General features: G+C 35.4%; 4 protein-coding genes across 6 annotated transcripts; all 4 read right to left on the bottom strand.

The window, feature by feature from the left end:
- Positions 1-114: 114 nt before the first annotated feature.
- On the bottom strand, positions 115-1,569 carry LOC128878324 (U6 snRNA phosphodiesterase 1). Its single transcript, XM_054126440.1, has 4 exons — positions 1,246-1,569; positions 850-992; positions 446-783; positions 115-334 (listed from the first exon to the last, which is right to left on the bottom strand). The coding sequence occupies exons 1-4, from the start codon at positions 1,341-1,343 to the stop codon at positions 146-148; spliced, it is 768 nt and encodes a 255-aa protein (XP_053982415.1). The 5' UTR covers positions 1,344-1,569; the 3' UTR covers positions 115-145.
- A 298-nt stretch (positions 1,570-1,867) lies between these two features.
- LOC128878325 (zinc finger CCHC-type and RNA-binding motif-containing protein 1-like) lies at positions 1,868-3,186 on the bottom strand. The gene is made up of 4 exons (XM_054126441.1): positions 2,914-3,186; positions 2,613-2,724; positions 2,235-2,546; positions 1,868-2,166 (listed from the first exon to the last, which is right to left on the bottom strand). Exons 1-4 carry the CDS (start codon positions 3,024-3,026, stop codon positions 2,029-2,031), a joined length of 675 nt encoding a protein of 224 aa, XP_053982416.1. The 5' UTR covers positions 3,027-3,186; the 3' UTR covers positions 1,868-2,028.
- A 528-nt stretch (positions 3,187-3,714) lies between these two features.
- Positions 3,715-11,081, bottom strand: LOC128877992 (PAS domain-containing protein cky-1). Its single transcript, XM_054125732.1, has 9 exons — positions 9,973-11,081; positions 8,733-8,914; positions 6,829-6,890; positions 6,648-6,737; positions 6,279-6,455; positions 5,980-6,164; positions 5,790-5,896; positions 5,546-5,699; positions 3,715-5,477 (listed from the first exon to the last, which is right to left on the bottom strand). The coding sequence occupies exons 1-9, from the start codon at positions 9,981-9,983 to the stop codon at positions 4,553-4,555; spliced, it is 1,893 nt and encodes a 630-aa protein (XP_053981707.1). The 5' UTR covers positions 9,984-11,081; the 3' UTR covers positions 3,715-4,552.
- Positions 11,082-12,115: 1,034 nt separating this feature from the next.
- Positions 12,116-16,793, bottom strand: LOC128879071 (centrosome-associated zinc finger protein CP190). 3 transcript variants are annotated; one of them, XM_054127891.1, is made up of 5 exons: positions 16,683-16,793; positions 15,412-15,580; positions 15,185-15,324; positions 14,840-15,100; positions 12,116-14,763 (listed from the first exon to the last, which is right to left on the bottom strand). In XM_054127891.1, the coding sequence occupies exons 2-5, from the start codon at positions 15,571-15,573 to the stop codon at positions 12,714-12,716; spliced, it is 2,613 nt and encodes an 870-aa protein (XP_053983866.1). In that variant the 5' UTR covers positions 15,574-15,580; positions 16,683-16,793; the 3' UTR covers positions 12,116-12,713. The 3 variants fall into 3 exon arrangements, with proteins under 3 accessions (XP_053983866.1, XP_053983867.1, XP_053983868.1); XM_054127892.1 differs by having other exon boundaries at positions 16,552-16,689; XM_054127893.1 differs by lacking the exon at positions 16,683-16,793 and adding an exon at positions 16,542-16,557.
- Positions 16,794-16,866: the final 73 nt, after the last annotated feature.

Genomic DNA, 16,866 nt, shown 5'->3' with positions numbered 1-16,866 from the left:
CGCCATTGCTGAATCACCTCCCGCTCGAAAAGTATGTCATCGCTCGGAAGAGGTGATAATCGAACGGAACAAGGTCTCGACTATAATCATAGGTATTAAAAAGAAAAAATACGATTTTGTAAAAAAATTCTTAATTCGTCATTTATTATTTTAATTTGAATGCATATAATTTATTTGCAATCTTCAGATGTACCTTGTCAACATGTACATATCTATCTTCTGCATGATCAGCTAGAAATTGATTTAACCTGACTGTCAAAGAAGAAGTAAAATTATTTAAATTTGATATTTCGTCACCCAGACACCAGGCAAAACTAATATGGTAGGAAGTATCCTACAAATGAAATATAATAAATTGTTGGTATTCTTTATAAACTATATTATTCAAACAAACTGTTATTATTCAATATCAAATATATGTGTTCTAAAGACTAGAATGTCTTACCTCATAAAAGGGTGGTAATTCATATTCGGCAAGAAAATGATTAAGATTCTCTATAAAATGACCAAGGACACTTTTGTAATCTACACATTCTATCCCGAGAAATGTACGTGTTTTTTCGTCGTTACAGTATGCACGTACATTCAAAAGTTCTAAACTGAATTGATCTGTCCCTTCACATAATTTTTTAATTTCTGTTACGAACGAATCAATCCAATGATATTTCAAGACTAAAGTTCTTGTTACACTAATGTGAAACTGCTCAGAAAGTATATTACATTTAATTGGTAGGTCTTTTAATACTGACAGCATCCATGAAAGTATGGCTTCGCTAGGTTCATCTATAATTTTAAGTTACTTATGTTACTGAAACACTATTACATTGTTTTTCTTTTTTTAATACTGACAATCAATATAAACCAATGTAGCCCAATTGCCACGTTCGTGTTTGAAACTTCTTACTCGTCCATCATGTTTTACAGGATCATCATTGACTTCCTCATGATGTGGGACACCTTTCCATGTTGCAATGCTTTCAGGTAAAGGTAGACTATAATATAAAAATTAACTATAACCATTTCAGAAAAAGTGATATGATGAATCATTTTTATGCAAATATAAATATTATAATTATAATAGATACAATTTCTTAGTAAAATTGAAAAAGCAATTCGTTGAATTCATCTCAAATATGCCTCACAAATATCATTTTAACATTTCTAGCGAACGATAAAAATCTGTTGTATCGAAATATTTATAAACATTTATACATCACAATTGTTGAAAATAAACGACGTAAATACCGCTTAGGAACTGCATCGGATATATTAGTGTTATCCTTAATAACTTCGTCATCTTCAGAATCGGAAGCGTACGTACTAATTAAACCTAGACCTGACATTGTTTGAAAATAATTATAGTAAAATTACATTCTTTTACTTTTTAAGGTTATATAATGGAACTGTTTTCTATTTACAACTTAATCTATCAACACATGGTTATTGCAACTATGACTCATTCAATTTTGTACAAAAATGAATTTCCAAAGAGGAACGATTAATTGTAGGAATCATTTAATAACTTTTAAAAGGTTAAGTTTCCAAACGAATTAAATCATCTTCCGGAACTAATGGAAATACAGCACATACCAAGAGGTCCACACTCACGTATTAAAAGTTGGTACAAAGTTTGTAGCGCCACATGGGAAAAATTTACTAAACTAAAATTAAATTAGTTAAAAAAAAGTGCAGACGCAGTTTGAAGGATTTCCATCATTTCAATAATTATATTTTTTGAAACAACGAATAAGGTATCTATATAGAAAATTGTTTATTATGTTCAATATGCTTTGATTCCAATTTTATATGTATTTATTGTAAATAATTTTTTTACATTTTAAAGTTATTCTAATTTATACATAAATAAAAGACTAACACATTTAAAAATCTATGTACATAAAAGGCAATATTTTACAAAATTAACAGCCAGTGTCTTTTAAACTGCATTATATTACAATTTTCCAAGAATATTGAACTCTTATTTATTTTTTTGCTTAATGATATTTTTCAATCCTTGTAATAGATATTTCATTCGCTGAAATCTTCCTCATCACTGAAATACTGATTTTTCTTATATCGTTTTCCTGGTTTTTGTATTAGTCGATCCTCATCGTCATATCCTTTACCACCTACTCTTTGGTTGATTTCTAATTCCTTTTGTCTTTGCTAAAATATAAAATTTTATAAAATATTTATAATGCACTACTTTTCAATATTTTGTTTAGTATCATCACCTCGAATGCAATGGCAGCACTTAATGTTTCTACTTCTTCTTCCCAATTATCATCTCCTAAATCATCATCACTATTTTTATTGAAATCATTTGTATGCTGACTGTTATTGCTTTTATGTTTCTTCCTAATTCGAATTTTTTTTAATGGCGGATTTCTTGGTCCTAATGTGTTATTTCTGCAATTGTACGATAAATGACCTTCTTCCCCACATTCATAACATTGAGATTTATCTGGATAGTCTCTTCGACGAATAAATTCAGTACTGCGTCCATTATCAACTGCTATAGAACTCTTAATTGTACGACCACCTATCTATTAAAAAATAATCTATTGAAAACTGAAGACAAGCCATTCCATTATATAAAATATATATTTTACCTCTGTGTTATTCAAACCTTTAGCACAGGCAAAAGCATCTTCTGGAGTAAGAAATAATACAAATGCAACACCACGACTTCGTCGTGTAGTTTTGTCTTTCATTACTGTCACTCTGCAGACAAATAAATAAAGGTATCATGCTCCCAAACATGTAATTAAATGATTAAGAATAGGAATATTAGGAATAGGAATGGATGAATAGGAAGATATTTAATATTGAGTTATTATCATCTATTTAGTCAATGTAAATGATGGACATAAGTTTTTAAATGAACTCAAGAGTGACAACTTTATAACTTACTTTACAATTTTTCCATAACTTTGTAAAAGTTGGTGGATATCATTGTTTGTCAATGAGAAAGGTAAATTTGAAATGTAAACAGTTGATTTGCTGGGTACAACACCACCACTCATTGTTTCTCTATTTATGTTATATTATCATTGTTTTAAACTTATATTAAGTCATAAAATTTATTATGATGAAATGAAAGGGATATTTAAAGTAATTATTAAATATAATAGAGGTTACGCGTTTTTATTTGTACAATGTACACATTGAACTTCAGTGAATTTTAGAACTATATCAGTGGCGCTATCGATGGGAAAACGCCCAAGTTTGTAATGAAAAAAATAGATCCCATTGTTGCTCCTAGATGGCGGCATTAACTGAAGGGTCGATAATTGCTGCATTTTCACATGTAAAAGCAAATAAATGTTTAAAATAATGTATTGTAGTGTTATAAAGCAAAGAATTATAATAATTAAGAATTTATAAAATTGATTGACTAAAATGTATCGGTTGCGCCATCTCACAGAATCAGTGGGAACTATTTTCACTACAAACTTGGGCATTTTCACACCGATGGCGCCACTCACCTCCATGCTGTTATCATTACCAACCCCTGATAAAAATGTTCCGCCCCATTATTCTTAGGTTCATGGCTTTATTTCATCTTTTCACGCAATATATTGTTTTTTATTTATTTTATACATACATGCTTTATCTTTTATACATACATATTTTATTCTGTTTTATCTGTATCTATTCGAAGCATAACTTCTGCCGTTTCGATCCTGTTAGTGTTAGGGATGGTTCGTGAAATCATCTGATTTTAATTAAATACTTATTTTTATTAGCGGACATTATTTTTCAACAAATGTCACTGTACTTTTGCTAGCTTATACAAAGAACATGATTATTATTTATTAAACACATTTTCAAAAAACTAACGTTGTTATGTTGATGTGTTCTTCAATAATGAGTGTTATATTAAAGTGAAAGTAATTTCTAAAAAACTATGACTCGATTTTTTAAAAAATTTCTCTTAAACCACGATTTTTAAGAACAGATTAAAGTATTTCTTTTAATACTAAAAGTTAGGTACTCTCGTTCTCTTTCGATCAATATTTACTACAAATATTGTAAACTTGTCACTTCTACCTTGCATTAATTATTACACTAATAACTTATGGCATCTCACCTATAAATCTCTGTTACCAGGAAACAAATTTCATTTAATACTGATAGTCTTTTGTTCCAACAAAAACAATTTAAACAACTGATCCTTAAAATAAAAACGATTACATTGCACTAGCTTTCGAATTTAACATTAATTCAATTAGTCTCGTAAAGAAATAACTATAATATTGCACAATATCGTTCAAACTCTAAGTCTTTTTATATTGTTGCATTAGGAACTGGTTTAATGGATCAATTGCCACCAATTTTATATTAAACCTCTTTAAAATTTAAGAGATAAACTTTAAATAATTTATCATTACCAATAACGATATCTTTTAATCAGCCTTTAGCTGAGCTCAGTCTCTAGTATCTTCCATTCTGTTCAGAGACTTGAACCTCCAAACTCTTTATACTTAATTACAAAAAAAAAATATTTGCCTATCTAGTCGTAAAGCACCAACTCAACAAGTGCACAGTCTCATTTTGGAAAGTCTTTAGAGTCGTTCATGGACTGGCCCTTTTTGCGTGGTAACTGCAATGTTATCGGCTGGACATCCTGAACTTTCCTAAGCCCTTGATTCGAACTACGAAAGGTAATTTTCAAATTTGGTACGTGTTGCTCAGCCGCCCAATCGAAGTTAAAAATCGGTGTTTCTGTGTGTAATTCAGAGTCAGGAGTGTCAACCGGTGTAGTTGGAGTCGCGACGTATGGGCTAAGTTCCTGATGGACAACATCCGGTACCCTTTGCAACGTGTCTGACCACACAGGACTGGAGTTCCAGTGTTCCATAGGCAAATCAGAAGAATCAGCTGTCGATCCAGCGACTGTTACTACCGGTAATGCCTTAGCCTGAAGCCGTTTATGGGAGGCGCTCCTCTCGTTGCAACAATACTCCTTATCCAAGTCTGTGATGTAGTATTTGGGCGACAAGGCATCCATATTATATTGACCATGGCATTGAATGAATTTTGCACGATAACCACTCAAATTCAATGAATTCTTGTGGTGTGCTTTGTACCTATCTGTGAATTGACCAAGCGCGTAATGGCCGTGTTGTACATTCACGTGTACATTTCTGTTTTCATGATCGCTACTGCTTATCGACATGTCCACGGGTTCGGCATCTTCTCGCGTGGTTCTCGTTGTGTAATCTTTTAGTTGCGCTTTCGACGAACAATGCAATTCTTGCTCCGAACTTCGAATGTTAGGGGAATGCTGAGTATCGTTATTATGAGTATGAGATAACGACCGGGTGTAGTCCTGCTGCTGACTACTTTGGCTCCCAGCAACATATGGCACACTGCGATTCTGGTTTCCCGAACAAATAGTGTAAGTGAATTTAGTTTGAGACGAATATTGATATAGCCAGGAACTTGACCGCATCACTTCCGCTTCCTTATCGCTGCAATGAAATATTTCAACGAATACACTTTATCCATTTGTAATTACAATCGCAGCATAGAATCGTACCTTAAAACTTGATTTGTACACACAATGATAGGATGTTGACATTCTTCGGAAGTGTCCTTAACTTGTAAAACACAGTGCACCCACAACCACCGTCCAGAACGACTTTGCAGTCTTAGTAATGCAGTCGCGGATCGTTCTTGGTCGGATTGAATAACTGAAATAACCGCGGATGATACGAGAGCTCTCAAATGTTTATTAAAACGTAACTGACGAAATATTTCGTTGAAAATGTAAACGAACATACCAGTTTGATGCTTACAATATGCTGTTCTTATGGAATCCCAGTGTAATAAATTATACCACGACACGTTTACCAATTCGTTACGACTGTATTCTAGATGGCTTTCGGCCCTGTAAATAAAAGAGAAAAAAAAATATTCCAATTGGAAGTGTTTTTCATACTGTTCTCAAGTTTCTGGATTAAGGGACATTACGTTTTATCAATGTGCAGATATTTCATATCCATTGAGTGAATTGTGGTGAAAATATTTGTTGCGCCCTGCACAATACTTTCTCTAGTTTCTGGTAACACAACGGGCGTACACGAAGCAAGGAAAACAAACTCATTTCGATTGCAAACAGGAACAAAAGGTAAAAAATGACCTTCGACAAGGACCACCTACGAAACAAATAATAATAAAATGCAGAAATAAACCACAAAGGAAAACCGAAAATGAAAAAGAAAAAAAAAGAGGAGAGGAGAGATATAAAAGAAGTTGCATTCAGAAACTACCTTTTGATCGCCGAAACGGAGTTGCCTTCGGGAATTTCTGGATACATTGATCCGACAAAGGAACAATCTTCTGTCGCTTGGAATTGGACTATTTCTAGACAACTGATTTTGTACTACCATATGGTCTTGTTTGTCTATGACGTCGTAGACACTGTCTCCATGGATTAGTAAATCCTCCTAAAATACATCACGCAATATGGGATATTAAATTAGAGTGAATTTAACAAAATCCAACTGTAATAGAAATTCCATGTTTCGTATTCTAAATAAAAATAATAAAAAAGAAAAACGTTAATTGAGACTGATAAAAAATGTTGTACAGTGGACTATCAACATGGTTCTTTCGTTCTTCCTTTGCGATTACTTTACCATAGAATGTCCGAGATATTCTGCTGCATTTTCTGATATATACAATAGTTTTCCTTGCTGGGTCATCATCATTATAAATCCGGACATGGCCTGAAAAATTGCATGCATTGTATGGCCAACATTTGTACCGTAGTAATTAACGGTCAGAAATACAATGCAATATGATGATAAACAATATTACTTTTGAAAATCCTATGTTAGGAGTCGGGATATTTGTAGAGTCCGATGGACAGTTTTTCAAGGCTGAAACAAAAGCAATGGTAATGATGATAAAGTGAATCGAACCAAAGGTAAATGATTAAAAAGAGTACGAGTAATGTATCGAGTTCATTTTGTAACCGAAAAGCGAAAATTAGCGATAAAGTGCTGTATGAAAATATTACGATGTTTCGCAATGGTCTATGACGATAACATCGATAATGTTGTAGGCGCAAACCTATCGTTATTACCGCTTTTATTATTCATAAACATTCAAACTCGGAAATTCTCTCGATAAGACCTCTCTTTATCTGGATAATAATAATAAAAAGAACCTCTATGGAACGTGTAAGCAAAGAGATATCGATACATGGGTGAATTGGTTCATAATTTGTCCAAAAGTAATGAAAATAAGGGAGTGTATTTTATTGATGGTCTATACATTAAATTAGTAATTTTCGATCAACCGTTCCTCTAGCAATTTGCAGTCATCAACGGCTGCTAAAATTTATTGTTACGGCGTTAAAGCGTTCGTGCTCCCGATAAAAATCGCCACCGAAGGATCGTAATGGATCACGGTCAGCTTGAAGAGCTCGATGAAAATTCGTTTTTCTTCTTCTGTCCCCGGGGAAAGGCCCGAGGAAAGGAAAAAAAAAGAAGTGCAAGAAAGGGAAGAAGGGAAAGAAGCGTATGCTAATGCAGCATGGCAACGTTTACAAACGGCGCTACACGAGACTATAGTATCGAATACTGTGAAACAATGAGTATGTAGGAGAGAAAGAAAGAACGACCGAGAGCGGAGAGACGATACAGAGGGAGTATGGGTTACAGGAGCGTGAGAGTGTTGTTGCAAAGGCCGACAGGTCAGCGGATCACCCGGAACTCGCGCTTAGACTCCGCTGAGTTTGAATGTACGCCGATCTTACCTTCTTGCCTTACCTACCTCCCTACCTTTTGCCTATACATTACTCTCTACGCTTGCACAACGGAGATGCCCCAAGATTTTGATGCTCGGACGACCATTTAATATTCTTGTCACGGGATTTCTTATTTGCCGTGAAATTTGATCGATATTCAAGGAAGTCATGACTCAAGAACAGGGGAGTTTATAACGATACACTTATTGTATAGTTTTCTTTGAGTCACCATCGGTCTCAGGATGTATTTCAAATCATTGGTCGCTTGTATCTCGTGAACGGAACGTACTAGAAACCTGAGGTTTCGCGTGCAACCTTGTCTTTCTTCATTTTGTTAATAGATCGCTCTGACTAGTTTAAAATTCAGAATAGCGAAGGTGATAGAGCGAAGTAACATCGAAGACGGTCGGTTATCGTTAAGTTAGAAAAATTTGAAATTTTCAGCATTCACTTGAAACCATTAATGCCTCAATTTTGATCTCTGAAATTATTTATCAACCGTTCTGACTTCTTTTTCTTCTAATGCGTCTGTTTCAAGCACTAACCGAAGCCAGTGACTTTCAGAAATGCTTGGTAATAATGACTCGCTCATTACTATTATAGAAAAACCGCTATCCACCTTTTGCAAATAAGTAATACCGTTACCGATATTTCGATATTGGCTTTTGCGGTGACGTACAAGTCTGCCGGTAGACGGTGAATGTAAAAATTAAAACAGTGAGCGTCTCGCCATGAAACAAAGGTACAGCGTTCACCGTACACCAAGTGTACCCAAAAGCGTCGCTTAATCTAACATTACGTTTGTATTTATTAGCATAGGTTGCCTCTGGGGTACAAGAATGAAAGGAAACGTGGAGTTTGAAAGAATACGTTTCGCGATTCGAGCGCCGTTCGTTTGATCTAACAACGTTAGTTTCCAAATTCAAGTAGAATTGTTCGGGTTCGTTAAATTTAATCTCGTCGTTCTTACCTTGTTGGAAGTAATTGGCTTTCCGAAGAAATACGCAAACCAAGGCCATAAGCTGTAGCTGGGAAAGTCTCTGGCGGGTTGAGGGCGGTAATGGCAGTAAATCACGTAAGTTGGCGATTTCGGCATTTATCAGGTCCCTTCGAAGTTTGCTGGCACCTTTCGTTGATTTGCTCGCATCTATCCTTCAAGCACACGCGGTTGTTACCGATACTCTATACCTATCGAAATGGCTACGTCTTTTTGTCAAAAGTAACGCTCGTGGAGTTCAGGGTGCGGTAACTTTCGAACGATGCATCGCCAATATAAAAGGCATCGACGAAAGCAAACTCTCGATCGGATCTGCTACCATTCCAAATTAAAAGAAACTTAGAATTCCAAAGAAACGAAAACTTACCCCCCTTTCCCAAATTAAATATTTGAAAGTGGTTTCTTCAAAATGACTTCCCATGAACAATTCGATCAATCCAAAATGAGTATACATAATCATTCTGTTTAATTGTTTATAAAAGCCTCTCCAGGGTTCGCGCTTCTCACTTTGGAAAACACTGCTTTACGATATACCGAATATGAGAGCGAAAGAATTGATAACTTAACGACGATCTTATCTCTTATTATCACAGGTGACTATGATTTTCTCGCCGAAGACTTTTCCCTCTACTGATAATATAACGTTTCATATAAAAACTAGTAGATCCTTCTGTCGTTTAACCATGCAGAGAACTTGTTCTTTTCGCCGTCCAGTGCAACCATCCAAGACATTCGATCGTAAAAAATAGCCCAAAATATAATCATGGATGACAAGGTTTCTTCTCGTTCTCCAATAAATGAGACTCCGTTCAAGGTATGCGTGTAAGTATAATTACAAACCATTTTTTTTTTACCGATAAAAGAAGTAAATTTGGCAATAAAACCATATACGAGATCAAATAAAAGAACCAAAGAATCTCTAAGAATAATGAAAACAATTTTTGCCTCCGTAGGTTCTCAAAATATAAAACCTCATCCACGATTGGCGTTTTACCGAAAATTAGTGCAACGATCGGCGACAATGAAGACATTAAAATTGAAATTTCACTGAATCCGTGGAACGTCCACTCGGGCCAAGCGAAACGCGGACGTTGTTGCGGCCGCTTGCGAAGGGGGTAGAAATCGCTATCGGCCGTCGATCCTCGAAAGATAAGCGGTTCTCCAGGCAAAAGGTGTCTTTCGAGATGAGATCTCGCTATCGGACATTACTTACCGATTGAACATATTTCGGTGACCAGGAGGACATTAGTAGCGGATCACTTGTAGACGACGAGCGAGATATCCGGGTCGGCAGGTTCTCGCGAAACTACAGCTACGATCTAACATCCGGGTCATAACGCGCTACTACACTGAACACGTGGATACTGGCGGAGGCTGGTTCTCCTACTTCTCACCTCCACAGCCCCCCTTTTGCTCCTTTACCTCCACCACCGTCGTCTTACCTTTCCGTCCTCCTCCACGGGACGCCTTCTTCCTTCGGTCTTCGACAACCACGATTGTCTCCTCTTCGTTTCTCTATTTGTATTCTCTGGTCTCCCTCGCTCCTCCGATTTATCTCACTCATTTATTTCCCTTTCTCCACTTTTTCGCCTGCTCGCTCCTTTACCCCGTGCTACTACCATGGTCACGATCGAGTAGTCGTGTCCCTCTACCACCGCCATCATCGCCATCCTCGCCACCACCACCCGCTACTGGTTACGTTTCCTGTAGATGCGGTTTTGCCCGAATCATTTGCGCAAAATCCCGCCTCGCCGAAGCTTTCGGTGTTCGCCAAGATACCGGGCTTCGAGGGTACCGTTTCTTCTTCGTTCTTTCGTTATCATCGAAAATTGGTTGTGGGATCGAGTCTTGCCGAAGAGTCCAACAGCCTAGGATGAAGCGCCTCTTTGAACTGGGATGCACCCTCTTTTATGAGAAAACTTTTTGAAATTTTCTTAAACATGCATCGCAACTAAGAAGAACGCTTCTGAGGGGTAGTTGTATGTGATTCGAATAATTCTGTCCACCGCTGATACGGAGTACCCCTCGGACGCATTCTTCTCAGCGGCCAATGACCAAGAAAAAACAAAGAATGTTTAGATAATAAACGCATTTGGTTTCGGTAATACTTTTGATTCGCAAGAGCAACATAACTGCATTTCGTCCTAGATGCAGTCGTTGGACTCATCGGAAAGGTTTATGAGCCAACCCTGCCTTATAGGGACCATGGACTAGACGTAATGATTTATTCTACGATGAATTCTATCTCCTATTCCAGTGATAATCGTATGGCAGTGTCATACTGCCATTTAACGTGGGTAACATCATACAAGTTGCGAAACAACCCCGCACATTTTACAGTTACTAGTATCAATAATTAGACTGTAATGTATTGCTATCTGTAATAAAAATATTTCTGAATATATAAACAAATTTTTTTTTTTCATATGCTACGATCTTTTAAATGATTACAGGGACCTCTAAAAGGAAGTGAGAATTTACCTTCTCTCTGAGAAACCTCCACTTATGTATCATTTTTATCTTTATTTTTTATTTCAATTAATCACGCTTCATTATTTATTTGCTGTCTTGTATTTATAAAAAGGTTTTCCTACAAATGTAATTATACATATTCCTCCGTCCATAAATCGATGAAAGTAGAGACTGGGCAATATTTTATTCGAATTATGAATAGCGAATAAAACCAACATATGTATAGTGATTTATTCGTGATTTTTATTTTATCTCTATTCGTTTGAACAGTTAAGTTTGTTAATATACACACACGTGACTTTTAGCTCAACTTCATTGCTAAAAATATGACTTATGTTACGAATTTTTAATATGTTTTATTATTAATTTCCTTATTTGTAAAAATTATCAGTTTAATAACATATCAAATACATAGCGTGATCTTTCGTAATAATATATTTCATTTCAAAATTATTTCAGATTATCGATACTTTTTCTATGAGGCTACATATTTTCTATATAAAGTAATACGTGAAACGAAATATTACGAGCACCTTCATTATTAAACCATTATATTAAATCAAAATATATATTAATTCAGTTCAATATATTTCCGAAACCATGAATAACGAAGTGTATAGTAAACGGCAATTTACGTTTTAGTAAATTTGATACTATTTTCTTGATACCCCAATAAAGAACAAGTATTACCTTGATTTTGAAGTATCGAGAAAATTTTAAAGAATATATTAATTTTCAATTACACACGAGTATACGCGTAATGTATGTTAAAATACACACTGTTATTTTATTTTAGTCATCTTTGAAATATCTATTTTAGACTGTAACTGATTGTCGTAGATAACCCACCGTTACAGTGTTCGAAAAAGAATTATCGGAGAAAGCGAATTTTTAAAATCATTTTATTTCAAATATTCGTATTGAACATGTGCAATCAGCGGTTAAACATATAAAGTCCATGCTTCTACCTTTTCTGGCTTTCATTGCACGTTTCTTCATTGACAAACGCTTGTACAAGTATAAGTTCAAACAAATTTTACAATTATCGAAAATATAAAAAATTCATAAACAACTCTCGATAAATGTGATTAATTAAATAAGAACTCCAGAAATTGAAGACTCGCTTAAAATTACCATTTTAGCAATTGTTCAAACACAATTTACGCAAATCGGATCATCATTTCGTAAAAGCTTCGTTCGTAATAATTAATCTTCTTTAGGTAAGATTGTTCATTTACATTTTATTTTTATACTGAAATCGATTTTCTTAATTCACTATACGGAAATAGATCGAAGAAACGGAATGAAATGCAACTGAAACATATTCTTTTGTTGATCATAGACACTTATGAAAAATAAGAAAGAATAAAGCCTGTGTAATATAGTCTAGAAAAAAAGAGGATGCGAACGGCAGGATTTGAACTCAAGATCTTCGGGAGTTGGATTTGCTGGCCGATCGTTTTACCGCAATAATATTGTTATTTATGATTCAACTAATTCTCTACTATCCTCGTCCCACTCGGTAAATGTTGTTGAAGTTGTAGTTGTGGTTGTTGCTGCTGTTGCTTCATTTTCTTTATCATTCCTTTCAGCATCAGGTTCTGCTTCCTCGACATGTTCTTCTTCGATGATCATAACCGATTCTTGAGGCTCGTCTGCACTGTTACTTTGTTCGCTACACTGCTCATCATATTCCACTATTTCCGTCTGTTCTTCTACGTACTGTATAACCTCCTCCACTTGCTCGACATTCTCCTCCAACATTTCCGTCTGTTCGACTTGCATTTCTTCTTCTTCTTCCTCTTCTTCCATTACTTTTTCTTCTACTTCTTCAACGACCTCCTCCACTATTTCTTCAGTTTCCTCAGTAATATCTCCTGACTGATACTGCTCGTACGTTTGTCGGTCTCCTTCCTCGTTTCCATGAATATAAACGATCATTCCATCTTCTGTACCCTGCATTACGATCTGCTCGTTGTCGGAAATGTTCAATTGTTGCGGTTGCAACTGTTGTTGTTCGCCTTCTCCTTGCTGATAATTTTCATTATCGATAAGCATAATCATGGGCTGCTCGCCAAGCCCGTGAGTGGTGTAGGTTATCTCGTTTGTCATAGTGTTTAATTCCATTTCCGGCACCACGTACTCTGTCTCGTTTTCCCCAATGTCTGGAGATTCTGCCGAAGCATTTTCTCCAACACCCAAGGAAGCTGCTATTCCGCTCGCAACGTGACTAAGGGCCTCCGCTTCCGATGAAGGTACCGATGAAACTGGTCGCGAGGACGCCGCTTCCGGATCTCGTAAGTCCTTGTGTACGCAATCGAGGTGAACTTGCAAGTTTGTAGCGCGTACGAAAACTTTGCCACAGTGAGAGCAACGATGACCTTTATCCTTTCCATCCGACAGATTTCCGTGGCCGGTATTAATTTCATGCGCTGTTAATTCGTGGACATCTTTGAACGTTTGCGAACACTGCGTGCATTGAAGCTCGTCTGTCGTTGATGAATGCTGACGAGATGGACGATGATGATGATTTATCTGATGTCTTACCAAGAGCGTCTCTGAAAGTGCTACGTATGAGCAGGCCTGGCACTTCGGGAAACACATGCTTTTCGGGGGAGGTACGTTATGTTTTGTATAAAGATGATACATCAGAATATTTCGTTTGGTCGCTTTGTAGCCACAATGCTCGCAAACTCTTGGATCGAATTTTTCTTCGTGCACGTCTTGCATATGCCTTCTGTACATATAGTAATTTGTGTATTCTTCTTCTATATCGCATTTAGTACATTTCCAAGGACCAGTCTCGCCGCCATCGACGTTTCCATTACTTTTTGATTCATTTTCTTCGCCGTTATTACTTGACATCAAGTGATCAGATTTTAGAACAACGTAAGAAACTTTAGTTTTGCATGCTGAATTACTCTCGGACGATTTTGCCTCCTTCTGCATTATCTTTAAACGTATATTTGTATTATTCTTTACTAAATGAGGGTACTTCTTCAACACCTCTCGAATGATTTTCGCATGATTATTAATCGAATCGTCTGAATTTGTCCTGTACGGCGATTTTCCTTTTTCCATGTTTTCCTTCTCTTCAAGGTCGAATCGTACTCTCTTTGACGGCGAAGGCTGTGTTTCTTGACCTCTTTGAAAACATCTAGCTACGGACCAATCGTCATCCGAATTCATTTCTTTCAGACTCTTCTCGTTCGTATGACCTTCGTCTTCTTCATCTTCGGTTGTGTCATTTTTATTACTGTCCCTATCTGGTGAACATTTACCGCTGGGTGAATTATCTCTTTTATATTTATCTGGTGCTTGAACAATTGGTTTTGTATTGTAAGTGATGTCATCGAATGATGAAAATACCCCGAGTGCAAATTCTTCGGCTTCGGGAAGATCGAATCGAGATGGTCCAGGAGTTACCTCTGTAGGCCTATTCGTTGAGGTCATTCCATGGAATGTTCGCATTTCAAAGATGGGTGACGGTGTACTCGGTGGTGTATCTAATTTCCTTTTCCAAATAGGCAATCTAAAATAATAAACACTTTATATAGCGCAATGTTACGAAGTTTACACACTTAATTATAAAAGGATTGAATACTTACTTTCTACCTGGCAATGGTTGACTTGAAAGTCCCGGCGATGAAGTGGGTGTAGTTGTCTGTTTTGTGCTAGACGTTGAAGGCTTAGAGACTGCTATCACTTGTCGTGAAGTGGACTTTGGTGACTGATCATTTTGTAAAGGAGCAGTATTAAATTGTGCATCAAGCAACTTAGTTAAGACAGTCATATTCATTTTCTGCGCGGTGCGGTACAGAGCATGTTGCTCAGAGGTCCAATATTCCAATTGACCAGTGTACATAAAACTGTAAAAATGTAAATATATTGTTATTTCAAACATTGTAAAAATATTCCTTGATCAAGATTAGATAAATTATGTCTAAATATACCTTATAATTGACTTGACACACTCATATGGCATATCTGGAGGCATAATGATTACACCATCAAAGTTTTTATCTTTCTCCTTTTGTTCACGTTCCAATTGCACAAAATAATCTGTGCATGTTGTTATGACTAAACGATGAGCCTAAAATATTTACATACAATTTACATAAAAAAGAAAGTAAATTAGTCTAAGTTTCATTTTTTAATAGATAAATTTAAAGCTTATTACCTGAACAGTGATATCACTAGTGGGAAATTTAACTGTGAGATCAAGTAATTCTTCTTCAAAATAAAGTTGCTGAAGTCGTTGAAGAAAGAATGTTCCCCAGTTATCTACCTTTACTTGTTTCAACCCCCGTGAAGGGAGTTGCTTTTCTTGACTTGCTTCCATTGTTTATCTGCACATAATGGACATATTCTTTATAATTTCATAGGATATCATGGTAATGTGTAACAATTTTGTCATAATTTTTATGAAATAGTAGTTCACCTTACTTTCTTCCATCAAATATCATGATGTGATAAATTACTTAACACTTCCAATTAAGTGACTCTCTGTTAAATTAAACAAGTATTGTTGGAACAGACCAGAAAACTAAGCTTTTACTACTATTGTGTTTTATATTAAAACAATAATTAATAAAAACCAAGTTTAAAATCAAAACATAAGGAAAATTAAGAACAACGATATCAGGCAATACAAAATATATCATGCTTGAAGCAATTAATATAAAAAGTGTTATTTATCAAGTTTTTAATTTCAATCTTCATATCATCTTCCTATTGAAAAAAAAGGAAAAATAATTCTATTAGAAATCTTATGAATCATGTCGTAATACATCTGCTTATTAGAAGGAAGCAACTAGTTATTATGTACAATTTTACGCATAGTCCAACTGGACCAAATCCTATAATAAAGGTAGCAAGAAATGTATAATAGCCTTCACTGCTGCAATTGTATAATAAAGCAACCGATAATATTTCAATTTTATTATTACTAAACATTCTCGAGAAAAATGTTCTTGTACTAATAACTATAATGTCACAAAATTCAAGTTAAGGCATAAATTATACTTCAATCTATTGCTTAATGATAAATTAACCAGATCAGTTTTCAAAAGACAAACATTTTATAGCTGGAAATGCAATCATAATGTATTAACAAGGTCCATTGTCATAGGAGTATGGATTTGAAACTTATGGTAGATAGTTAGCAAAGTAAGATGATCCAAGAAATTTTTAGCACATGGATACAACATAGAAACTATTAAAAGTGCTTCAAAATTTGATTAGATTCAAGTACTAGCAAACAAATACTATACGTGGGGAAGGAAGTAAAAGAACTTCTGATAATAGTACCAATGCATACTTCACGGAACGCTGAAAAATGGAAGTTTAATAACGATGTACGTCTCCATTTCGCGTTCAAAATCAGGCATTATTAATGGTTATTTCGAATATCTACAAATTCAAAATATCTTCTGTATGTAGTACACATACCTATTTAATAATATTTCAATATTCCACTCAGCTCCATCTCTTATAAATTTCCTTAGTACACAAGTAATATTGAACATTCCATTGTGTATCACGACTCACAGATGGAGTTATAAGTTTGTAACCTTAAAATTCCTAAATATCTAGCATATCTAGGAACTTTTGTGTCGCTTTAGCGTTACTTTCC

This window comes from Hylaeus volcanicus, chromosome 6 (genome assembly GCF_026283585.1).
Source record: "Hylaeus volcanicus isolate JK05 chromosome 6, UHH_iyHylVolc1.0_haploid, whole genome shotgun sequence".
Lineage (NCBI taxonomy): Eukaryota > Metazoa > Arthropoda > Insecta > Hymenoptera > Colletidae > Hylaeus > Hylaeus volcanicus.
Note: the sequence above shows the minus strand (reverse complement) of the source record. Positions and strands in the feature narration are given on the sequence as shown.